At 36.0% G+C, this 27863-nt stretch overlaps 1 protein-coding gene across 1 annotated transcript in view; it reads right to left on the bottom strand.

Annotated features, from left to right (window-relative positions):
* Window positions 1–27863, bottom strand: part of LOC133052044 (transmembrane 9 superfamily member 2-like) — an 83250-nt gene that overhangs the window by 16333 nt on the left and 39054 nt on the right. The window contains exons 9-16 of the mRNA XM_061136786.1: window positions 26365–26461; window positions 25531–25663; window positions 24435–24554; window positions 24185–24242; window positions 9973–10132; window positions 8576–8724; window positions 5779–5890; window positions 1364–1535 (exon numbers count right to left, since the gene is read on the bottom strand). Of these exons, the coding sequence (XP_060992769.1) occupies window positions 1364–1535; window positions 5779–5890; window positions 8576–8724; window positions 9973–10132; window positions 24185–24242; window positions 24435–24554; window positions 25531–25663; window positions 26365–26461 (1001 nt within the window). The remainder of the gene's footprint in view (window positions 1–1363; window positions 1536–5778; window positions 5891–8575; window positions 8725–9972; window positions 10133–24184; window positions 24243–24434; window positions 24555–25530; window positions 25664–26364; window positions 26462–27863) is intronic.

Below are 27863 nucleotides of genomic sequence, written 5' to 3'. Positions count from 1 at the left end.
AGAGATGGCATGTACACACAGCAATATGGGTGAAATTCACAAACAATCTGGGGAAAAAGAAACCTGACCTCAAAGAAGCCAGACATAGAAGAGTCTATCTTGTATGATTCCATTAACCTACAATTCAAAAACAGGGCAAGTTAACTGATGCTGTTAAAAGTCAGGATAGTGGTTGCCTTTGGGGAAGATGAGTGGAAAGATGCCCAACAGAGGCTTTGGGTCCGTGGATCACGTAGCTTTTATTAACATGGCTGTCAGTTACAGAGTGTGTTCAATGCTGTACACTTATGACGTGTGCATTTTTCTGCAGGCATATTTCAGTAAAAAGTTTAAAAACCTCAGAAGCAAATGTGAGGAGCCTCATTAGACTAGAATAGTGAGACACTGTCAGGCCTTCGGTTTTAAATAGAACTCATTTTTTAGTTCCCCCAACAGGAATGGAACTCGGGCTCCCTGTAGTAGAAAGAAATGGAAGCATGGAGTCCCAACCACTGGACCACCAGGGAATTTCCTAAATAGAACTGAGAGATGAGAGGAGGCCTGCACAGTCTTCTCCTTACTGAAGAGTTAAGAGCAGCAGGTACACAAAAAGGACAGAAAGAAGTCACCACCAAGATGCCCAGTTTCTCAGATAATGTTTGCATGTGTCTTAAGGCTTTGATTTCCGACAAATTTTCATTGTTAATTTTTGCATATTTGTTGAACCTGGAGCGTTAAAAGCATAGGAAAACGCTTCAAATGTTCCAAACTGACCTACACAAATGATGTGACTTGAGCTAAAACCAGAACTTAAAAAGTGAGGCAGGTAAAGGTGGACCACTGCTTCCCTTGGGCTGGCAAGGGCATAAAGCTCTCCAAATTCATTATTTCTCCAATGGGATCATTTTAGAAACAATGCCATTTTTTCACCTGCTTTAAGCATTCATCTAAAAAAGAATTTCCATCACATCTGAACCAAAATAACAATCCCAAATGAGTAATCCTAAGAAGTATCCATCTTGTTCCTCACCTATAATTGCTTATATTGACTTAATCTAATTTTACTAATTTAAAAGTTATTCAAGTCAGTTAATTTTTTATGCCTGGAAGGAATTCAAAAGTGATTACACACAACCCTTACTGTGTTTTGGAACACATCCCTACTGTTTAAAAACATTCACAAGGGACGGTCTTGCAGCTAAGTACATAAAGTCCCTCCAGCTCCCCAGGCCTTGCAATCTTTTATCCCCAAAGCATAGAAATGAACATGATGACTTTGTTCCCTCTTCCTTCCATTAATTGTTAATTGATGCTTATTATATTATGGCTATCTCCAAGTCTCTTTAGAGAATCCAAAATACACAAAATGTAATTCTGTGCTTACCGGTGAATAGGAAAAAAATCAAGACCATGATCATCGTGTACCCAAAGTACAAAATGGTGCTTGCAATGCCTGTGATTTTAAGTTTGGCGAAGAAGTAGTAAACTGCATAAGCAAAAAAATAAACAGCTGTAAAACTGCTGGTAAGAAAGGCTCTCCACCACCAATGATAATCCTATGAGAAGAGGTAGAAAAAACAACTGTTTAGATGAAACTCTAACTATACATGGGTTAGTAATTATAATAAGAGGCAACATAAAATAGGCTGTATAGGATTGTGGATTAAAAGAAATAAAAGAGGAAGTTTCAGAAGAAATTTAATTTCATATGTACTGTCTGACTAATGTACATCCTGCTTGAGGCACCCTCACAATGATAAACTCTTGGTTTCCAGGGGGACTATGTGTGCCCTCAGGGATTGTACTTCTAATATGCACATCCTTTCTCCCTAGACGCTGCCTCAGCCCTGGAAGGCTTTCAGGTCAGCTTCAATTTACTGGCCAGAGTTGTGCTGGGCCTGAATTGATGCCTCAGTTCAGGTAAAAAAAGGTTAGTAGAGAAATTTAAGATAGATCTTTTTCCCCCCTTACAGTTTTATTGAGATATAATTGATACACAGCATTGTCTAATTTTAAGGTGTACAATATAATGATTTGACTTAACTTATCATGAAATGATTATCACAGTAATTTTACTGAACATCCATCATCTTATATAGATACAAAATTAAAGAAATAGAGAAAAATATATTTTTCCTTGTGATGAGAACTCTTAGGATTTACTATCTTAACAACAGTCATAAAGAGCACACAGCAGTGTCAATTATATTTATCATGTTGTACATTACATCCCTAGTACTTGTTTATCCTATAACTGCAAGGTTGTACCTTTCAACCACCTTCATCCAATTCTCCCTCCCCCTAACCCTTGCCTCTGGTAACCACAAGTCTGCTCTCTTTTTCTATAAGTTTGTTTGTTTAAGATAGACCTTTATGGTTAATGGGAATTATTTTAACTGGCTAAATTCATGATCCATGGAGGCATGACAGAGGTCAATAATCAGGTTAGTCTCACCCTGCCCGTGGGTTCCTTCTGATAATAAAATTACCATAAAAGCACCATGGTCAAGGGCCAAGGGGATAAATGCAGAAAAGAGTTAACATAGCAGGTCTGAGGTTGCCATCTTTAGAAAGGTCTGCTTACAAAAAAAAAAAAAAAAAAAGTCTGCTTACAAGGTTGACTCGTGGCTTAATACCTGGGAATTTAGCATTTAATCATTCCCTGACTGATAAGACTGGTTTTCTATACCTAGACTGTACAAACTATGTGATTCATGGCGAACATGTGCTTTCCTTTAGAGTGTCTGAAAAGTTTGGAGTTGTTAGGCAGAGTGTGCCTATGTGACTAGCTCCCAATAAAAGCCTTGGCTATTGAGTCTCTTGTGGGCTTCCCTGGGCAGACACACTGCACATATACTACTGCATTTTTTACTGCTGCAGAAGGAGCACGCTTGGTGTGTCCCCTCATGAGGGAGAGAAAACACAGGAAGACTGCACATGGGTTTTTTTTCCAGGTTCCATCTGTGTCTTTTTCCCTTACTGATCCTGTTGTGCATCCTTTTGCTGTAACAAACCCTAGTCAAGAAGATGTCTATACACTGAGTCTCATGAGTCCTTCTAGTGAGTCACCAAATATGTGGATGGTTTTGGGGGCCCTCAAACCTTTCTAAGAAATATATGTGTGTGTGTATATATATACACACACACATATATATATATATCTTATGCCTATTAATGTTTTATTAATGATTGTTACAGAATTCCTATGACAAAATGTATCATAGAATGAATGAGTATTCATTCATTCTAAGTATATACGTACATAAGTATATACTTAAGTATATACTTACCTAAGTATAATACGTACATAATTATGTATCTTTTACTTTTATTTCTATAGCTCAAGAAAAAAATGCTCTAAGATATCATGTATATAATAATCATTCCCTAAACTCTCTTGTCACCTTTAGAAAGTCACATTAAATTACCAAAATAAGAGGGATCTAGGGGATTTAAGAAAATATGTTCACCACTAGCTCAGTTATTCAAAATGACCTTAGGAAAAATTGAGGGTGGCATTAGGTAAAAAGAATTATTTATGTCCATGGCAACCAAAACAACAAAAAGAAAGAGAAAGGGTCTTTAGCAGCAACCTCAAGCCCATAAAATATAATCCTGGCCTAAGCTACAAGAAAATGTTCATTGTTAAAAAGAAAACATCACCAAATCAGATCGTTTATGTCTGAACTATCAAATCAGTTCCCTACGTTTTTTTATGTTAACTGAATACTATACAGAAATTATAGTAACTAGCCAGAGAGAAACTGCTTTCTGTTGAAAACTTTCTATCAAAGTAGCATTAACCTACTGATGAAAGAAATCAAAGAAAACACAAATAGATGGAGAAATATACCATGTTCATGGATTGGAAGAATCAATATAGTGAAAATGACTATACTACCCAAAGCAGTCTATAGATTCAATGCAATCCCTATCAAGCTACCAACAGTATTTTTCAGAGAACTAGAACAAATAATTTCACAATTTGCATGGAAATACAATAAAACCTTGAATAGCCAAAGCAATCTTGAGAAAGAAGAATGGAACTGGATGAATCAACCTGCCTGACTTCAGGCTCTACTACAAAGCTACAGTCATCAAGACACTATGGTACTGGCACAAAGACAGAAATATAGATCAATGGAACAAAATAGAAAGCCCAGAGATAAATCCACACACCTATGGACACCTTATCTTTGACAAAGGAGGCAAGAATATACAGTGGAGAAAAGACAATCTCCTTAACAAGTGGTGCTGGGAAAACTGGTCAACCACTTGTAAAAGAATGAAACTAGAACACTTTCTAAAACCATACACAAAAATAAACTCAAAATGGATTAAAGATCTAAACATAAGACCAGAAACTATAAAACTCCTAGAGGAAAACATAGGCAAAACACTCTCTGACATAAATCAAAGCAGGATCCTCTATGACCCACCTCCCAGTGTATTGGAAAAAAAAGCAAAAATAAACAAATGGGACCTTATTAAACTTAAAAGCTTTTGCACAACAAAGAAAACTATAAGCAAGGTGAAAAGACAGCCTTCAGAATGGGAGAAAATGATAGCAAATGAAACAATGGACAAAGAATTAATCTCAAAAATATACAAGCAATTCCTGCAGCTCAATTCCAGAAAAATAAATGACCCAATCAAAAAATGGGCCCAAGAACTAAACAGTTCTCCAAAGAAGACATACAGATGGCTAACAAACACATGAAAAGATGCTCAACATCACTCATTAGCAGAGAAATGCAAATCAAAACCACAATGAGGTACCACCTTACGCCAGTCAAAATGGCTGCTATCCAAAAATCTACAAACAGTAAATGTTGGAGAGGGTGTGGAGAAAAGGGAACCCTCTTACACTGTTGGTGGGAATGCAAACCTGTACAGCCACTATGGAGAACAGTGTGGAGATTCCTTAAAAACCTGGAAATAGAACTGCCATATGACCCAGCAATCCCACTGCTGGGCATACACACCAAGGAAACCAGAATTGAAAGAGACACGTATACCCTAATATTCATTGCAGTTTACTGCTTATAATAGCCAGGACATGGAAGCAACCTAGATGTCCATCAGCAGATGAATGCATAAGGAAGCTGTGGTACATATACACCATGAAATATTACTCAGCCATTAAAAAGAATACATTTGAATCAGTTCTAATGAGGTGGATGAAACTGGAGCCTATTATACAGAGTGAAGTAAGCCAGAAAGGAAAACACCAATACAGTATACTAACACATATATATGGAATTTGGAAAGATGGTAACAATAACCCTATGTGCGAGACAGCAAAAGAGACACAGATGTATAGAACAGTCTTTTGGACTCTGTGGGAGAAGGCGAGTGTGAAGATCTGAGAGAATAGCATTGAAACATGTACATTATCATATATGAAACAGATCACCAGTCCAGGTTCAATGCAAGGGCTGGTGCACTGGGATGATCCAGAGGGATGGGATGGGGAGAGAGGTGGGAGGGGGGTTCAGGATGGGGAACACATGTAAACCCATGGCTGATTCATATCAATGTATGGCAAAAACCACTACAATATTGTAAAGTAATTAGCCTCCAACTAAAATAAATTAATTTAAATAAAAACATAGCATTAACTTGATAGCTGCATCAAAATCAAAATGTGTCATTAGGAAAACACAATATAAAAGTGATCCCAAGTTGTAGAAACCATGCAGTTAACACTTAGTTTAATCCCTTTCTCAACAGACTTCTAATTCTAATAATGCAAGTTTAGAAAGCTTCAGATGTATTATTAGTTTCTTATGTCTTTACCTCAGAACACAAATGAAAATAACACAGCAGAATGGTAGCTTCAGAACAAGTAATCAGAAGAATTATAAAGACTAAGAAAAGGAAGCCAAACATGATGTACATCTGATGAGACCTGAAAAGAAAAATGACAATTTTAAAATAAGCTTTAACTTAAGGATACACACAGAAAGATCCATCCAACTCTAAACAGTAAACTGTCACACACTTTTCTCATCTTGAGATTTTCATTCCAAACTTCATCTATTCATGTAATATCATCAAATCCATGTAGTATCCATGTAGTATCAAATATATATGTATATTCCCTCACCTACACAGCTTCAGAATTTGGCCATGTTCTCTCTCATCAGAAACAGTATTGCTACTTACCAATATTTGTCTGCTCCTATAATTTAGTGTTCACTTGAAACCCATCAATTTTCTCTATACACATTTGAAAACATGTTTTCTTTTTTTTTTTATTTATTTTATTTTATTTTTTTTATTAGTTGGAGGCTAATTACTTCACAACATTTCAGTGGGTTTTGTCACACATAGATATGAATCAGCCATAGATTTACACGTATTCCCCATCCCGTTCCCCCTCCCACCTCCCTCTCCACCCGATTCCTCTGGGTCTTCCCAGTGCACCAGGCCCGAGCACTTGTCTCATGCATCCCACCTGGGCTGGTGACTTTAGAAACAGAAAGTTGCAAATGGCATAAATACCAGCAACTATATTATATAACAGAAAACCACAGAATCAAATTTTGTCTTTGGAGGTCTATTAACAGGTAGCTTCTCCAAATTGGTCTTTATAGCACAACACACATAATTCATGAAATCTACTTTCAAACATGCATCTTTAAAAATATCAGTGTGTAGATTACATTTAGGCCAAACTTCAAAGGAATGAAGTAATTCCTTTCATTATTATAGAGCAAGCTGACTAAACTGGGATAAGAAATAGACATTTCAAAAAGCCTTCTGAAGAGAAGAAACTGGTGAACTGATCAATATTCCATTTTAAAACCTCATGTAAAATATACACCTGGGGGGGAGGATGAAGGATGGGGGTTGGGGAGAATCATGTCTAGAGTTCATAAATATATACAAAGTTGTACACTTTGTGCTTGTACACAAAAAGCACCCTGGTTTCTCATTGAAACAAAAATTAAATCATCTAAAGAATCTTGGCTCAAACAGTAAAGAATCTGCCTGCAATATGAGAGACCCGGGTTCAATCCCTGGGTCAGGAAGATCTCCTGAATAAGGGCATGGCAACCCACTCCAGTATTCTTGCCTGGAGAATTCCATGGACAGAGGAGCGTGGTGGGCCACAGCCCATGGGGTCGCAAAGAGAGTCAGACACGACTGAGTGACTAACACTTCAAAGAATCTTTCAGTTTTGCTTTACAAATACTTTCCCATCAAAAACATCTGCAAAATTTGGTTACTATAATCTATTTTGCAGCATGTTAAATATTTAGTTGCTGACAAGGTAACAGATTTTACTGTTTATCTTTCAAACAACTTTGATACAGTGCTGTTTATAAAAGGTGTGCAATTAATGTTTATGATTAAACCTAATTTCCTAGGACATCAAAGCTTTGTCTAGAAGATTCTTTTGGGACAAAAGTGTTATAAACATGCACAATTGGTGACTGCATTTTATTTTATTGTGCATTTGCCCCATCTCCAAAAATCCTTCCAGAGTAAACTCCACTTGGCAGCTCCCAAAACCAAAATGCTGTCAAGAATCAGGATGTAAGAAAAAAAAAGGGACTTGGAGCAACTGAAATAGCTGTCACAAAGCAGGGGCACTAAAACTGTAGCACTTTAATCAGAGAGCACTGGTTTTTACTTCACATGCATTTCTATATTGGTTATTGGTGCGTGTGTGCTCAGCTTGTGTCCAACTCTTTGCGACTCCATGGACTGTAGCCCACCAGGGTCCTCTGTCCATGACGTTCTCCTGGCAAGAATACTGGAGTGGGTTGCCATTTCCTCTTCCAGGGGGATCTTCCTGACCCAGGGATCAAACCTGAGGTTCCTGCATCTCCTGCACTGGCAGGCGGATTCTTTACAACTGAGCTACCTGGGAAGCTCCATATTGATTATTAGAATTCTTAAATTACAACAGATTAAAAGTAGCAGATAAAAAGAGTAAGGCTATAAGGAAAAGGCATCTGACAGCAGAACTAACAGTTGACAGAAAGGAAGATAGAAAACCATTACTTATAGTTCAGTACAGATAAAGACCCAAAATCAGTGCTATTCACGTTATCTTTAGCAGAGAAAATAAATGAACTCTTGCACGGGAGGCCTGTATGGAAAACAGATACAAATCAGAGCTGCCCCTTCCATCTTTAGGTACCTGCCTCCAAGGGACACCCCTATTCAACCCCCTGCAAAGTCTCAGAGAAGTATGGTTTGAGACCAACTTTTCTAAGTCACCTGGAAAGGATTAAAAAGAGGCTATTAATTTTCAAAAAGGAAACCTTTATAGACATTTCCATCCAAAAGTGGCTTTAAAATGTTGTAAATTAAGTCTTAGTTTCCTAGGAAATTCCCTTGGGTCAGATTGCTATTTCCTAGATAAAACAGGGTATCACATGAAGTCTTACTATACCAGAATTCAACCTCGACATAAAGGAAAATTAATTTATTAACAATTAATATTTTGGAGATTAAGAAGATATGAATACCTATGGCTGATTCATGTTGATGCTTGACAGAAAACAACAAAATTCTGTAAAGCAATTATCCTTCAATTTAAAAATAAATAAGCTAAAAAAAAAGAATTTATGATACTCACCAAATGCTGTTTAGAATAAAAAATAGTTGGATAAAAATACAACCAAAAGGTAAAACGCCACCGATGACGACACTAAAAAATGGTCTTCTAATGAAAGCCTGGTGAGGAATCTGACGAGGAATCAGGTTTGTACTAACTGGATAGTCAAGCTGCTCGAAAATAAATCAAGTGAAAATCAGAATGAAATAAAACAGAAGTAAATTTATACAGACAGCATCACAATACACAATCTTGAATCTGAACATTTTCAAGAGCAATTATATGGGCAAAGGCTAGACCAATGCTTACTATGATGCAAGCCACAAATGCAGTATCCAGTTTCGTAGGTGCATTTTAAAAAGGTGGAATCAATTTATTGATATATTTTAATTGATCTAATGATCTAACATGCCCAAATAGTATCATTCACATTTGTGACCGATATAAAAATTATTAATCAAGATATTTTACATTCCTCTTGTTGTTGTTGTTCTAAGTGGTTGAAAACCAGTGTGTATTTTATACTTACAGCACATAATTCAGACTAGCCACATTCCAAGTACTCAAAAACCATAGTTGTTGAGTGGCCACCATGTTAGATAGGACACAGCTAAACAATAAGGATGTTTATCTTTCCTTACACATTTCAAGGGAGATATTGGACAAAACTTACTAGTGACTGTTTCAATGTAAAATAATATATGACGTCAAAAAGTTCTCTCTTAGAATTTGTCTAATAATTTGTCTCTGAAAATTTGTCAATAGTTTTCAGAAATTTTTCTTTTTCTGCTCTATGTGGAACTCCACTTCCTGTTTTGTCTTGTCTGACTTCTCCCCTGCAAATTCACACTATGTCCTCATAATACAACCCTTTTGTAGTGTGGCCTCATTTAGTCTTTTTGGTATACTGTTCCTTTTCCCTATATGTTGAATAGGCTATCTTCAAATCTGTAAACTGGGTGAGAAGATGCAAACTACTGCACAGAGAATGGATAAACAAGATCCTACTATATAACACAGGGAACTATATTCAATATCCTGGGATAAACCATAACAGAAAAAAAATCCATCAACAGAACCCATTTCTTGGATTGTATCTTGGCTTTCTTCCCGCAACTATATAATCTCATTATTTTTCTGACTTTCTTAAAGTCAGCCTTCCTATAATATATCTTTTAAATTTTGCCCATCAGAGAGAGGGAAATATAAACAACCCATAAAATGTGAAATACATTAAAGAATGTCTTTTAAAGTGTTACTGTCTTTCATTTAAAGTTTGTAAAAAATCTTTTATCCCTATGATTATTCTTTGTCATTTTCTCCAATGGTACATCTTCCATTTCCTGTATAGTCTATTCACACCGAGGGATTATTTCAGACATCATTCAATGGTTAAAAGCAGTATTTTAAAAGTTTACCTTTTGGAAACTTCCAACGTATGCACCCAAAAATGTTAATGGCACTGAAATTCCAAACCACAATGCAAGGATTCCTATCAAGGTACCAAATGAGATAGCAGATGATGACCCTTCAATCCAAAGAATTAAATTCATGATGAAGATGTCAACAAAGACCACACTAGGGTAGAAAAACCATCAGAAAATGTTACAATTTCAGGAAAATGTTATAAACATACTTGATATGAATGTTAGAACATTAAACCCTAGAAGAATATTAAATCATTCTGTGTAAACCCAGTTATTGAGTTGGAGCTTAAACTCAATACCATATATATAACAAGATAGCAGTTTATTACAGGACATAATTTCTACATCCCACTTGTCTTTGCAGTTCCAGAGCCTAGCAGAAAATAAATAAGGTGTGGAATAATATACCATCGAAAAACAATATGCAATAAACACAATTAAGAAAATACATATATTAAAAACAGATTTTAGAATACTAGACTGAAATGGGCTATATGAAGCCTCTTGTCAAACAAGTATTCATTTAAAACCAAGAGTTTTACAATGATTTCCTGTAAGAAAGTTCATTAAAAATTATCTTACACATACCTTTTTGTTTTTCAGAGCCTTCCTAACAAAGATTCTGCCATACAATTTCTAATAATATCTCTAAGTGATGGGGGAAAATGTTTACTATCATGCAGACATTTTCAGCTTTTTTTTTTTTACCTTCAGTACAGGAGGTAGAGAAAGCTTAAAAGCTGTTTCACATGTAGTGCAGATAGGGCTCAAAGTTATTAAAAGTCCTTTTAAATTCCAGCATAGTGTAAGAAACATTTTTGGGAATGGTGGCCAGTTTGATTTTTTTCTAAAAAAGTATATTTGCCAAAGTGGGGGTGGGAGGCGGTAGGAGTGGGAGTTTTGGGATTAGCAGATGCAAACTGGTATACACAGAATGAATAAACAACAAGGTCCTACTGTATAGCACAGAGGACTATATTCAATATCCTGTGATAACCATAATGGAAAAAGAATATGAAGAGAATTTAAGATGTCATGGAAAAATCTGAACGAACTTTTTGGCCAAACCTGTATGAGTGTGTGTGACTGAATCACTTTGCTGTACAACAGAAATTAACACAACACTGTAATTCAACTATATTTCAATAAAAAAATTTTAAAACGTATATTGACAAAAAACTACTTGTGTATACAAACTTGTATGTAAATAAGATTTTTTTCCTCTTGATACCACCTCAGAAACTGAGTCTCATTTAGGTAATTTAGTATTTGGTTAGATTATTTCAAGTAGATTTTTGTATTCTGGATTTACAATTTTGTTGACAAAGATTTTGGTGATCACTTTGCAAGTGTTTGCTAATCCTTGAGTATAAGAATCTGTTTTTTCTCTACATGAATTCAATACCTTTAGACCATGAAATTTTTGCACCTTATGTCCCTGGATATGTTACAGTGTCTCCTGGCTTATAGTCTACGGAACTTGAATAGAATTTGTGTCCTGCTGCTATGTGAAAACTGTATAAATTTTTTTTCATTTATTTTTATTAGTTGGAGGCTAATTACTTTAGAATATTGTAGTGGGTTTTGTCATCTTAATTATGTTGAATTGGTTCATACTGCTTTTCAGGTCTACTATGTCCTTCTACTTTTCTGTCTATTCATTCTATTAGTGTTTTAGAGTTTGATATTGAAAGTTCCCCTAAAAATCTTAATTTATCTACTTAAAAAATAATTATAATATATAGTGGAACTACATATAACTTTGTTTTGTACTTTCCAAGTCTCCTGTAAATGTGTTATACTTCCATAATTTAAAAAATAAGGGGAGGGAGGTGGGAGGGGGGATCGGGATGGGGAATATGTGTAAATCCATGGCTGATTCATGTCAATGTATGGCAAAAACCACTACAATATTGTAAAGTAATTAGCCTCCAACTAATAAAAATAAATGGGAAAAAAATAAAATGAAAAAAAACTTTTAAAAGAATCTGTCTTTTAAAAATAGTATTTAATATTTTACAGCCTAAGTGTAATGGAGATCACTATTCTAAATCTAGGAAATAAACCATCATGTATCTAAAGATGAATAATTTCAAATGAACTGATAAGGTTTTTATTACTTTTTTATTTGAAATGTTTTATGGACTGGCTTAATTCTGTTTAAAGTTTAACTGTGTGCTTATGGTTTATTTTGTATAAATTTTACAATAAAATAATTTAAATTTTCCCCCAAAATAAAACAAAGTGTTTAAATTAACCATTCAAAATCAGCAGGTCAACCCCTAAGTCTAATGGATAACTCACCAGGCAAGCCCAGCTACTATGCCTGTAGATGTTCCAGACAAGTTTAATCACAGCTACATGTGAGTATGGGTATCAGTGGTGCGGATGTGAGTGTTTCTGACAGGGATTTATCTCTTCCTCTTTTTTAACATTTATTTCTTTGGCTACACTGGGTCTCAGTTGTTGCATGTGGGATCTAGTTCCCCATTCAGGGATTGAACCTAGGCCCCCTGCATTGGGAGCATGGAATCTTAACCACTGGACTACCAGGGAAGTCCCATGAGTGTTTCTGAAAGCCTAAATGATGAGGTTGAAAAGATGGGCAGAAGTTAGATTGTGGAAGGCTTTGAATGTCCAGTTAAGGAATATAGACTTTATCCTGTCAACACCAGGAAGCAACTAAAGGGTTTTTACACTCAAAGCTGTGAGGTACTCCATGCAATTTTCCGGAAAGTTGAATATACAGCATTCCAAAGGACAAATCTAAGGGAGGAGATACTAGAGGCAAGGAGCCTAGATATAAAGTGTTAAGAATCTGTACAATGTGATGATGGTTAAAATGTAAAGAATGGATACAAAAGACATGAAGAATTAAAAGACTTTGGGTTAAAGATGGCACATTGAATGCATCTTTAGTTCTGCTCCCTCATCAAAACCCTGATAAAATTATAGCAAAAGAATTTTTTAAAGGCATAAGGATTGGGGGATGTTGTAAAGGGGAGAAGACATTAACAGCAAAGTTTGGAAACCAGAGAGCAGACAAATAATAACTAAGTTAGTTGGAGTGCGAACTTGTATCCTAAGTCGTCAGTAGAAAAAGCTGAGAGGCAACTCAATTTATACCACAGAGCTCCAAAAAGGCTTGGGAATTTGTGGTGCCAGGTACCTCTACAGGTAGGGATGAAGGAGTGGCTAAAACCAGAATGACTGGTTCAAAGTCAGCCTGAGATGCTGACAGACCTGCAGATTCTGTCCCCCACCCCCCAACTCTGCAGAACCAAACAATGTCACTTCACAACCCCTGCAGAAGACAGGAGGGTTAGTTCCTTAGAGAAGATTCCTGAAGCTCAGGTAAAAACTTTACCAAGACAATTTAAGATCCTCAGAGAAATCAGAGGAGACATTGCAGCCATGAGACAGGAAGAGGAAATTTTTTAAGACTTTTGAGAAAATGGAAGAGTTCTTGCTGTTGTGTTTTTGCTTTTGTGTCGGCTGTGCCACAGGACTTGCAGCATCTTAGCTTCCCCGACCAGGGATCCAGCCTGTGCCCCCTGCAACAGAAGCACAGAGCCCTAACCACTGGACTGCCAGGGAATTCCCTGGAAGAGGTCTTAGGAATTCAAAGTATGACCAGAGGCACTTGTATGTGAAATCTAAAAATAATAATAATAATAATAAACTTATTTACAAAATGGAAAGAGACAGACATAGAAAATAAACTTATGGTTATCAAAGGGGAAAGTGAAGTGAAAGTTGCTCAGTGGTGTCTGACTCTTTGAGACCCTATGGACTATACAGTCCATGGAATTCTCTAGGCCAGAATACTGGAGTGGGTAGCCTTTCCCTTCTCCAGCGGGTCTTCCTGACCCAGGAATCGAACCAGGGTCTCCGGCATTGCAGGTGGATGCTTTACCAACTCAGCTATCAGGAAGGAAAGGCGAGGAGAGGAATAAATCAGGAGGTCGGGATTAACACATGTAGCCTACCAGGCCTCTCTGTCCATGGAATTTTTCCAGGCAAGAATAGTGAAGTGGGTTGCCATTTCCTCCTCCAGGGGATCTTCCCAACCCAGGGATTGAACCCGTGTCTCCTGTGTCTCCTGCATTGGCAGACAGGTTCTTTACCACTAGCGCCACCTAGGAAGCCCATATATACACACTACTATATATAAAATAGACAATCAGCAAGAACCTACTATGTAGCACAAGAAATGATACTCAATATTTTATAATAACCTATATGGAAATGACTGTGAAAAAGAATATATATATATATGGTAGATAGATACATGTATAACTGAATCACTGTTCTGTACACCTGTAACACACTATAAATCAACTATACTCCAATTTAAAAAAAAATGACAAGGTGAATATAAACCTTAGTAAAAGGGTTGCAAGATAAAGCTGATGAAACGTCATAGAAAGCAGTTTAAAAAGAGAAAGAAATGAAGAACAGGCAAGAAAAAAAAGGAAAATTAATGATCAACCCAGGTAAATGTAAAAGAGAAGTTACATGGATAGAGTTCTTTCTGAATATCTTTTAGGGACAGTAAGTAATTTGCTGAAGATCAAACAGCTGAAAAGAGGCAGAGCTGGGATTCTTACTCAGATGTGTGTGTGTGTGTGTGTGTGTGTGTGTGTGTGTGTGTGTGTGTTTCACAGCAAGCTTTCTCCATCCCACTGTGCTATAATAAAGCCTCTACAGTAGGAACCAACCAGACCAATCGCATCTACCTTCTCCTCCCCAAAACATTTTGTCAAAGATCAGAGACAGGGAGTGTGGTGACAGCCACTTGATGCTGCACCAGGTTAGGCTTTGAGGTCTACTGTTTAGAGAATCTCTGATTTCAGTCTTCAGCTGTAAATTCTCTCAAGGCCCATTCCAGTTCTAGTATTTTAAGGCTTCCTTCGTATTTTCCATCTATTTTCAATTTCTTACTTAGGATCATTGTTTTGGATCCTTCCCCATCCCTCATTATAAGTGATTTTATCCTTTCTAAACCTTCTTTCATTTTATTCTTTTATTCCTTTTTATCCATTTATTCTTTCATTTTACTATTTCTACTTCACCTTTCCTCCTTGCATTTACAGACTCTTCTATTAACACTTTTTTCAGTAGGCGTATCTATTCTGCTCTTTAAAGGCTCATACTTTGCTCCTGTTGGAGATATAGCTTCCAGTCCTTTCAAACAACAGCATGTACAACAATAAAACCTCCACCTTATGTCTCATCAGTTTCTGGCTTCTCAATAAGGGAGTTTAGTTTCCCATGATTTAACCATACTTCCTCAAATGTTTTTTTAATACCTTTCTGCTCTAATGAATTTGTTTAGCCGCAATATTCCTCTGCCACATTTTCTAGCTTTGGAAAGATTCATTTTAGCTGTTATCTTTCCATAACCAGAAAAATTACTTCTCAGTTGACAAATCATAACCTTCTTTCTTATATATAAACTCAATTAACCCGTCTCAACGATTTCCCTTTTGAAAGTACACTCTAGAATGCTAATATGTGTTTAACAATTCTGTAGCTGTCCTTCCATTTCATGTTTTTATATTCTAAGTATTTCTTCCTTTGTCGATGTCTAATTATTTCTAGACCTTTTCATAGAATCTTAAACAGCAAAACCAGAAGGAAACTTAAGAGGTCTCCCGGGTCCATCTCCTACTTGAAACATTTATTCACACATTCATCAAACATTTATTGAGTACCTATGAGTTAGGCCCTGGTGTTCCAAGATAAATAAAACAAAAATCCTTGCTCTGAAAAAGCTCAGTCTAGTGGGGGACAGAGACAAACAAATTATAACATAGGAAATATTATAGCAGATAATAGATATAAAACAGTAGGAACACAGAAGAAGAGAGTGGCCAAAAATGCTTTGTAGTTCACAAAACAATTTCACAATCCATTAGTTCATTTACTTCTCTAAATGGCTCTGTGACACAAGCATTACACACAAGGAAATGGACAATCAGAAAGGTTATAGGACTTATCCAAAGTCACTTAGCTAATACTGAGTACTACAATTCAACCTTCCTTCTTCTAATTTTAAAGTTTGGGTACATGCCCATCAACCTCTGCTGACTCTTCTCTTTCTTACCTACCACTCTTGGGGCTACATGCAGCAAAATGACATCATTTAATAATTTTACTTTTTTCAATTTCTCTTAGGAAGTGTATGCTCATTAATTTAACTGCTTCTCCATTTAAGTTCAAAACCATTTTTACATTGTCCATGTCCATACCATGAGGCACTGAAACTCTTTCAACCTACCACATTCTAACAAATAAGAATCCCAGTACCTTGAGATTCTCCCTCTCATCTACTTAAGCCCCTAAACCTCTTGAAGAGAATATGTATTTTGTATCATGTCTGGTTTATTGCTTTTAAACTGTGTTCAGTTCTACTAACAGAAATAGGAAACTGAACCTGTCTTGCATTTTAAATTCTTCACATGATTCAATCATTTACTGAACACTTACACTCTATAAACCACTTACACTTCAAATAAGGCACTGGGCTACACACTGTGAAAGATACAAAAATGAATAAGACACTCACTCACATGAGTCTTAGAATGTAAAATGAGAGATAAGACATATCATTAATAACTCAATCTGAGGAATACTGTGGTGGGCATTGTAATAACGGTAATAGATATTGTACAATTTTAAAACATGAAAGTGGTGGTGAGCTGGAAATTAAAGAATGAATGCAAATTTGGCATTGGAAAATTGGAACAAAATAGATGGAACAGCTTGAGCAAAGGCCTGTTAGTGGAAGAAAATAGTAGCTAATAAACCAGTTACCATTTATTAAACACTTATTATGTGCTTATTATGTACTTTATTAAACACTTATTATTGGGCTTCCCTTGTAACTCAGTCAATAAAGAATCTACCTGCAGTGCAGGAGACCTGGGTTCGATCCCTGGGTTGGGAAGATCCCCTGGAGAAGGAAATGGCAACCCACTCCAGTATCCTTGCCTGGAAAATCTCATGGAGAGAGGAGCCTGGTGGACTGCAGTCCATGGGGTCGCAAAGAGTCAGGCACGACTGAGCAACTAACACTTACTTATTATGTGCTAGGCACTTACAAAAGCTTTAATACATTATCTCATTTAATCCTCACAACAATCATATGAAATATATAATACCATTATTTCCATACTGCAGATAAAGAAGCCTAAGATCAGAAAGGTAAAATAGCTTGTTCAAGGTCCCATGATATAAAATGTTATTTAAAACTCCTCTTTTGCCTATCAAATTTAAAAGGCAACTGCATAATGCAGTAATTATAAATCTGTGTTGATGAGCACACAAAGCATTAAGATGCAACTTGTATAACAATAACAGCACAAAGGAGGGAAGAGGGAAAGAAGCTACATAAGAGCATATAATATTTTTAATAATATTATAATTAAGTTGGTATTAATCTGAACTAGATTGTTTCCAATTGAAACATTAAATGTAATACATAATGCAACTACTGAAAACAAACCAAAAAACTGTAAAAGGAATGATAAGGGAATAAAAACAGTACACTAAAAATATTTATTTAACACAACAGAGAACATTAATGAAACAGCAAAAAAGACTTAAAACTTATAAAGAGAAAATAGCAGATGTAAATCCTACTTTACCAATAATTTCATTAAATGTACATGGATTAAATATTCCAATTAAAAGGCAGAGGTTGGCAAAAGGGACCCCAAAAAATGATCCAAATAAATGGTGTCTACAAGAGACACAATTTTGATTCACAGAAACAAATAGATTGAAAGTGAAATGATTTTACATATAGTTCACTCTTGAACAAAATGGGTTTGAACTGCCTGAGTCCACTCATACATGGATTTTTTTCAATAAATACATAGTGCAGTGCTACACAATCTGCTATTGGTTGAATCCATAGATGCAGAACCATGGATACAGAGGGCTGACTCTACAGTTATACACAGATTTCCAACTGTACAGGGATTCAGGGCACCTAGCCACCATGTTGTTCTAGGGTCAACTATATGAGATCTATATAAGATCTCTAGATATATATAGATAGACAATAGATAGATAGATCATGCAAACAGTAACCAAAAGAGAGCTAAAGTGGCTATACTTCTATCAGACAAAATAGACTTTAAGACAAAAAGCATTATGCAAGGTAAAGAAGGACTTCTATAACAATAAAAGTGTTAGGACTTCCCTGGTAGTCCAGTGGCTAGGACTCCACACTCCCAATGCAAAGGACCTGGGTTCAATCCCTGGTCAGAAAACTAGATCCCACATGCTGCAGCTAAAGAGCTTGTGTGCTGCAGCAGAAGATCCTGCATGCTACACAAAGATCAAAGACCCCGCAGCCAAATAATTTTAAAAAACAATAAAACTGTCAATCAAGAATATAGAACATATATTCATGTCAATGTATGACAAAAACCACTACAATATTGTAATTAGCCTCCAACTAATAAAAATAAATGGAAAAATATATATAACAATTATAAAAAAAATTATAAATACATATATACATAACAGCAGAATCCAAAAAATATATGAAGCAAAAACTGATAGAACTGAAGGAAGAAACAGACAATTCAACAACGATAGTTGGAGACTTGAATACCCACTTTCAATAATGGATAGAACAACTAGATAGAAAATCAACAAGGAAATGAAAGACTTTAACAATGGTGTACACCTACTAGACCTAACAAACATCTGTAGAACACTCCACTGATTGTCAGCAGAATACACATTCTTCTAAGTGTATATGGAACATTCTCGAGGGTAGACCATATGTTAGACCATAACACAAGTCTCAGTAAATTTAACAGACCTGAAATCACACAAAGTATAATGTAATTGAAAGGAATTAAAGAAGACCAAATAAATGAAAAGACATCCTGTGTTCATTAATTAAAGATTTAATAGTAAGATGGCAATATCCCCCAAACTGACCTGCAGATTCCATGTAACCTTATCAAAATTCCAGTCAGCTATTTGAAGAAATTGAAAAGCTTTTTCTAAAATTCATAGGGTCTTCCCTGGTAGCTCAGCAGTAAAGAATCTGCCTGCAGTGTGGGAGACCTGGGTTCAATCCCTGGTTCCAGAATATCCCCTGGAGAAGGGCATGGCAACCCACTCCAATATTCTTGTCTGGAGGATCCCATGGACAGAGGAGCCTGGCAAGCTACAGTCCATGGGATCGGAAAGAGTCAGACACAACTGAGAGACTAACACTTTCACTTTTTCTAAAATTCATATGGAAATGCAAAGTTTCAGAATAGCCAAAATATTCCTGAAAAAGAAAAAAGCTGGAGAACGCTCACTTCATAATTTCAAAATTTATTAAAATCTACAATAACCAAGATGATGAGTACTGGCCTAAGGATAGACATAGACTAATGGAACAGGATTGAGAATTCAGAAATAAGCTCACATATTTGTGGACATTTGAATTCCAATAAGGGACTCAAGACAATTCAACTGGGGCAGAAGAGTCTTTTCAACAAATAATGTCCAGACAACTGAATATCCATGTACAAGAGAATGAAGTTAGATCCCTACCTCTCACATATACAAAAAAATTAACTCAAAATGGACCAACGACCAAAATTTAGTACGTAAAACTAGAAAACTTTTATAAGAAAACATAAGCATAAATTTTAGTGACCTTGAATTAGCTTTCTTAAATATGATATCTAAAGTACAAGCAACCAAAGAAAAAGTAAATGAATGTCTTCAAAAATTTCAAGTTTTGTACTTCAAAGAATACTATCAAGAAACTGAGATGACAACACACAGAAGACATGAAAATATTTACAAATCATATATCTGATAAGTATCTAGTTAACAGAATATATAAAGAACTCTTATAATTCAATAATTTTAAAAATTCAATTTTAAAATGGGCAGGGACTTCCCTGGCAGTCCAATGGTTAAGACTCTATGCTTACAATGCAGGAGGCGCAGGTTTGATCCCTGGTTGGGGAATTAAGACCCCACATGCCAAAGTAAATTAATTATTTTTTAAAAATTAAAGTGGGCAAAGGATTTGAATAGACATATTGCTAAAGAATATATACAAATTACCAATGAGTAATAAAAGAGGCTCCATACCATTAATCACCAAAAAGTATAAGCTAAAACTACAATAAAACATCACTTCATAATAATTAGGATAGCTATACTCAAAAACAGATAGGGAATCCCTTGGTAGTCCAGTGGTTAGGACTCTGCACTTTCACTGCCAAAGGGCTGGGTTAGATCTCTGGTCAAGAAACTAAGATCCTGCAAACTGTGTGGTGTGGATATCACATATATCACAATCATACATGTGATAAGGAGTTAAATTCCAAAATATATAAAGAACTCAAACAACTCAATAGCAAAAAAACAACAATTAACAAAGGGGCAGAGGACCTGAATACACATTTTTCCAAAGACACACAAATTGCCAACAGATATATGGAAAAGTGTTCTACATCACTGATCATCAGGGAAATGCAAATTAAAACTACCATAACACCTCACACCTGTCAGAATGGCTATCATCAAAAAGACAAGAGACAATTGTTGGCAGGATATGGAGAAAAAGGAACCCTTATGCACTGTTGGTGGGAATCTAAATTGGTATAGGCACTACGGAAAACAGTATGGAGGTTCCCCCCCAAAAAAGTTTTTTTTTGGCCACACCATGCAGCATGTGAGATCTTACTTCCCCAACTAGGGATCAAACCCATGCCCTTGCAGTGGAAGTGTGGTATCTTAACCACTGGACCGCCAGGGAAGTCCTCTCCCCAAAATTTTTAAATAAAATTACTATATGATTCATCCATCCTACTTCTGGGTATGCAAAAGAAAATGAAAACAGAATCTCAAAGGGATAGCTTACACTCCCATGTTCATTGCAGCCTTATTCAAAACCTACTCAAGGCCTCATTAATTAGAAAGAGGCAGAATTGGGAAATGAACCCCTATGTGTACAGAGTGTAGGGTGTGTGTGTGTCTGATTCTAACACCTGTGCTGGTAACCTTTAATGCTGCCTCTCCACTTTAATATATGGTAATGAGTTGTTTATAATGAGATTATTTAAAAATAGGTAACACATATATATGGTATACAATGTGAAAAGTAAAAATAAAAATAGAGAAACAGTGAAAATAAGTATAAAACAGTCTCCTTCACACTCCTTTCCCCCAGCCATGCAGAAACCCACCTGGGGACAACCACTGTTAACAGGTGTTTTTCAAATTAAAAAAAAATATTTTCACAAAACTATGGTTTGATACTGAACTATTTCATAGTCCCTGTAACCCTGAGCCATGTTATTATGGACATCCACTTGAATTTTTAAATTTTTCTGTGTAAAACATTCTTCAAAATTGATCCCACAGAAAATGAGATAAAAACAGCTCATAGTGCAGTGAAAATGCTAATGTTTTTCCAGACATTAATTGTTCAATTTAGTTAATCAAGCTTAGTGACACAGCATATTCTAATTCTTTTAAATTTTCTATTCTAATGACGTAACTTCTTTTTACAATGAGATGGAACATCTGTCTGATGAAAAATAGGCCATTATTATTCATCTGAATCCATGAAGGCAATTTCAGGAGAGATTTACATTTATTTCCTCTCCAGTGCCTAGCATAATGCATTAAATATAGTAAAAAAAATTTTTTTTCAAAAATACAACAAATAGGTTGAATGAGTAACTAAATAATGAAGAGAATAGTAGACAGTTTATTGACTAGTTCTTGCTCGCAATATCCCTTGTATTACAATCCAGTATAATGACTGCACAATGGCACTTTTGTGCCAAAGTTACTCAATGTCAGATTCATCTGAGTCTTGAACTTGAAGCAACAAATATCTGAAATATTGTCAAGGACATTGCTTTCTTACATAAAGGTATTAAAGCTCAGGAAAGACCACCCATTCTAGTTCCCTTGAAAAGAGTTACAGAAAAAGCAGATGGCTCTATTCAAGGTGGCAAGGGGGAGAGGAGTGCATTGTCCTTATTTTAAATAAATCAAAAACTCTGTGGTACATGTATTTGATGTGCAAACTTGGAATATTCAAGCCTTTCCCTGGAGTTGAGGGAAAAGGCCACATGTAGATAAAACATTATGAGTCTACTGAATGTATCATCTATCACTGCATTGCACTGATGATGGCTTTATACTCAGTCACAGAGCATTTGCTCTCATTTTGTCACTAATTAGTATACAATGTAACTGAATTTATTATATATAACTTCCATTATAGAATTTCCACCATTGTTATGGGGCTTCCCAGGTGGCTCAGTGGTAAAGAATCTGCCTGCCAATACAAGTGATGCAGGAGATGCAGTTTTGATCCCTGGGTTGGGAAGATCCCCTGGAGGAGGAAATGGCAACCCACTCCAGTATTCTTGCCTAGGAAATCCTATGGACAGCGAAGTCTGGTGGGCTACAGTCCATAGTCACAGAGTCAGACACAACTGAGTGACTGAGCACACATACATGCGTTATTGTGACACACTTCTAGCATCAAGGACATGGGAATTTTACAACAAATGGAAATTAAATTACCACAAAACAGGACTTCCCTGGTGGTTCAGTGATAGGGAATCTGCCTGCCAATGCAGGGGACAGGGGTTTGATCCCTGATCTGGGAAGATTTCACATACCATGGAGCAACTAACCCCATGAGGCGCAGCTACTGAGCCCACGTGCCTAGAGTCTGCTCCACAACAGAAGAAGCCACCACAACGGGAAGTCTGTGCACCACAATTAGAGAAAGCCATGCAGCAATGAAGTCCCAGTGCAGCCAAAAAACACAACTTTTTTTAAGTTCCATGTAACAATTAAGATATAATCCATGACATTTCCTAAAAAAAAAACTGTCCTTCAGAACATATCAAAGAAAGAATTTTTTTAATGAAATATGCTATGGATTGAATTGTTTCCCCCAAAATTCTAACATTAAAAGCCTAATCCCTACTCTGCTCAATGTCATGTGGCAGTCTGAATGGGAGAGGAATTTGAGGGAGAATGGATACATGTATATGTATGGTTGAGTCCCTTCACTGTTCACCTGAAACTATCACAACATTGTTAATCACATATACCCCAAAACAAAATAAAAAGTTAAAAAAAAAAAACCCTAATCTCTAATGTGATGGTGTTTGGAAATGGGGCCTTGGGAGAGGAATTAGGTTTAGATGAGGTCATGAGGGTGCAGCCTTCATGATGGCATTAGTGCCCTTACAAGAAGAGATACCATAGAGTTCAGTGTCTCTCTTTTCCTCTGCCATGTAAGGATGCATCAAGATTGCAGCCATCAGTGACCAGGAAGAGAGCACTCACCAGGACCCTATCCTGTTGATGCCCTGATCTTGGGCTTCCCAGCCTCCAGAACTGTGAGAAAATAAATGGCTGTTGCTTAAGCCACCCAGTCTATGGTATTCTGTTATGGTAGCCCGAGCTGACTAAGATAAAACATATTAAAAAATTTGGAGATAAAACTCAAAATGAGTCAGCACCTTATTGGTGAGGGATTATGGGAAGAGCACTGGTCGGGGATATTGGGTTGGCCAAAAAGGTCACTCAGGCTGTTCCACAAGATGGAAAAACCCAAATTAACTTTTTGGCCAAGACAGTATATAGCCCGAGCTCCAATACTGACTTCATGTATGACCTTGAACACGTTGATTCTGCATCTTTAGAATTAGGGGACAAGATGAGCTCCCTAAGAGCCCCTGTGCAACACCACCCTGACTCCCTCTCTGACCATGACTCTGCCTGGGGTCTGCAGTCACTAATGACACTGCAGTAACTAGGTGAGATAGGAAGAAATAATCACAGAAGGCAGAGACAAGAGAGTAACACAATGTGGTATATAAGCTGCCACTCTAACATGACATATAAGGGAAGATGCATAACTGAGATGAGCATTTATGAAACCTGCTTCAAAAGCAAAGATCAAAATTGAATATTGCAGCACCATCACCATCTCTTTGTACTAAGGGTTAAGATGTACAAAAAGATGAAAAGAATGCAAATATACCAAAAAAAGAATGCTGCAGCCACAGAAAAAACAGTGGTCACTCACCTCCATTCTACTCTTCATTATTGTGTACAATGATTTTTCCAAGGTAAAGTATAAGAAAGACTATAATTGTGTAGAGAAAAGAGAACATGAGATACTAACCCAGGACACAGCAGTGCCGTCAGCAAGAAATTTGTCTTCCACTTCAGACCTCTAAATGCTGAGGAAGTAAAGGACAGAATAATTACTAGGGCAACTAGATTTAGTCCACTTTACAAATATTTTACAGTAACGAAGACACAATTATATTTTGCTAGGTCAGCTAAAATTCTTGATGCAATTTTTAAAATTTTCAAGCTTTTTAATTTCTATATTTAACACACCAACTTGGAATAAGAATAGTAATGCTTACATCTGTACACCTTAGCAGACACGTATCCAGCAGATGCTCCCATAAGGACCCATAATACAACAGAACAGGTCATTAAAGCACCACGATTAGCAGGAGAAAGGAAACCAAGGCAGGCAAGAACTAAAAGCACAAAGAAGAAATATCAAACCAGTGACAATAATAGCCTCAAAACACATAAGGCTTTATATTATATTAAAGACACCTTATTAAGACATTGTTATGAAACAGAATACAGGGAAATTCTCTGATGTTACTTAGCTAATTTTTTGACAATCTGTTCTTAATGAAAAGTCTGATCCCATACAAGGCAAACTATGTGTTTTCAATTTAGTCTTTAATCACCTTGTTTAAATCATTATATTATTTTAAATCAAAATCAAAGAGAAGATCTTCCCTTTCCCTATTCCAGTAGTCACTCCCTAAAGAGCAAATCATTTTCCCCACAAAAATTTCCTTCTGTTTCCTTTTATTCAAGGTGAGGGGGGAAAACCATCACAGTGAGACTTGATTTCAGGAAAACATAACCTTAAGAGCTAAATTTAGAAATTATCATTGACTTCTGAAACACCTAATAAGCCATTTATTTACAGAAGCTTTGTTTGTGAAAATCCCCACTCTGATTATGAAAAACTGACAAACTCTATTCTTGGTTGATAATGAAGGCAGAGAGAGTTCATCAGCCATTGTAAGCCTACTGACGATACCACTTCATTTATACATTTAAAGATCAGTGCTTAGGCTTGCCTTAGCGTTTCAAAATCCTAATCTCTGAATTATAATTCCCTGAGCCCACCTAAAATATGATCTACCCACACACAAAGCAAGGAACATGTATATTGGACATTACAATATATTATTCAGAACTGAAGAAACTGTGAAAGGTCCTTGATATAGGAACATATTCAGACTCATATCCTTAAAATAAAATACAAATTTTATTTTAAATACACTACATATACTCATTAAAATATACTATAAAATACACATTTCCTTAAACTTTAGGGTAGAATTTTCAAAGTTCTTTTGTACACATGAATCGAAGTTTAACCTATGTCAGAATGTTGAGGATGACACATATTGATCTGAGCCTACTCACATAAAGTAATAAATGTCATAATCAAAACTTGTGTTCCTTGACCCAGTAAAATTGATAGCAACATTCCATGCCTTGGAGGTCTGAATACATCCCCATGAACAAGCTTCCAACCATAATCCTTCTGGATATCTTCCTGCATAAGAGAAAGTCTTTAATAAACACAGGAGTTATTATGACAGAAAGTTTACAAGAGCTCTGAAAGTTAGGGGAAAACTAATTTTCCTCTAAAGACAGACTAATGGCTCATTTTGGATAAAGTAGGTCTCTGGCAGGTATGTGATCCTGCCATACAAATGAGCCATTCTCTAAGTTTTGCACTGAAGGGAGTGTATTAATTATGTAAAGCACACAACTGGCTTGATTTTCATGGAGAAAGCAACATGATTTAACTTACAAAAAAAAATTCAACTAATTCTATAGAAATTAAAAGTTCATCAATACATAAATGATCATAAGAGTCAAAAGAGTATAAATTAGATAAAACTAAATTTGCTCTAAACTGTAGTATTTTGCAATGTTTTTTACATATTCTCATGTTCCAAATTAATGAAAATCTTAAATAATGATATTTTGAAAGCTCAGGACATGGAAAGGTATATAACCAAAGAGCTGATAGCAAATAACTCTCTAATAAACTTACCTATACTTTTTAAGAATCTACACAATACTCTATACTTGGATTCAGCACAATATGCAAAATTACTAGACATTAAAATGTGTTGTATTCAAGGTGTTATACTCTAAGTAGAAACATAACCTTGAGAACTGGGCAAAGCAGGCATTCAAATATTGGCTGAATCAAATATGTGCATTTTTATTTACAGGAAAACAAACCTGATTATATCTGATAATATCTTTGTGGAGAGTCCTTAATATGATCATAGCCACCATTCCAGTTAAGAATAGAACAACAACAAATGAATTCAAGATACTAGAAAATGGAAAGAAGGAAAAATAGAAGTTAAATCTCAAGTTTCTTATTTGAACAGTAAAAAAGAAAATGTTTGCACATGTAAAAGAAAGACATTCAAATTATCATGTCGAACAGTTTTCTAAAGTTAAATTTGGATCTAAGGCTAATACATTTGGATAATACATCAATATATTAAATAAACCTAAAGTTCTATCACAAAAGTTCACTACCAATTAAGCAATAGAAGCAACACTATTCTTAAGGTTATTTTACAACTTTTTAAGAGTACATCCCCAAAAATAAACAAGGGGAAATGAAAAAGATCAGGAACACAAACTTAGTTCCAGAACATGAAACTGAGAATGGAAGTTCAGGAGTCAAGGTTAAATTGATGACTTTAGTCAGTCAGTCCTTAGGTGGATCCTTAGATGGATCAAGGCTTTTAACTTAATCAAGTCTTTATCAAGTCAGGGTAAAGATCCCATGGACCACTTACCTACCAGCTCTTACTGGTTCCAAAACTGAATCTTAAAAATTATGTCCAAATGAAAACCAAGACCATCTGTCATCCCACCACCCAGCCAAATCCAGACACATTTTAAAAAGTTTCACCAGAATCTCTGAAAAGACCAGCACTGTTGTAGAAAAATGCCGCTAGGATGTCTAAAATGTCTGTTAAATGTCATAAGTAAATTAGCTCGAGACAGAAACTAAAGTACATTTATTGTTACATCATAAATATTAATACTAGAGATTAGCCCCACCATTGATCTGGATGCCCTTTCCTTTCACGACCCCTTTAAAGAAACCATTTAAATAAATTTTATTTGAAGAGACTCCTTGGGGGTGTGACAAAATGGGACGTGGACTATTGCCCCAACAGAAGATTTTCTAGAAAAATTAAGATATGATAATTATAATGAAGAAGAGAAGGAGGTAGAGGAGAAGGAAGAGTGAGGATAGAAATAGGAGGAGGAGGAGAATGGGAGCTATTCTCACTTTAAAGGCAATAGCATTGTAAATCAACTATACTTCAATAAAATGAAATTTTAAAAAATAAAGGTGATAACTAATGAGAACCTACTCTTAGCTCAGGGAACCCTATTCAGTTTTCTGTGGTGACCTAAACAGGAAGGAAATCCAAAAAAGAGGAGATATATGTAAACACATAGCTGATTCATTCTGCTGTACAGCAGAAATTACCTCAATATTGTAAAGCAACTATACACCAATAAAATATTTCTTTAATTAATTTATTTATTTTACTTGGAGGCTAATTACTTTACAATATTGTGGTGGTTTCTGCCATACATTGACATGAATCCGCCATGGGTGTACATGTGTCCCCCAACCCAAAATAAAATATTTTTTAAAAAACAAAGGCAATAGCAGTATAAGGAAAATCATCACCTCAGAAGAC

The sequence above is a fragment of the Dama dama genome, chromosome X (assembly GCF_033118175.1).
Source record: "Dama dama isolate Ldn47 chromosome X, ASM3311817v1, whole genome shotgun sequence".
In the NCBI taxonomy this organism is placed as follows: Eukaryota; Metazoa; Chordata; class Mammalia; order Artiodactyla; family Cervidae; genus Dama; species Dama dama.
Note: the sequence above shows the minus strand (reverse complement) of the source record. Positions and strands in the feature narration are given on the sequence as shown.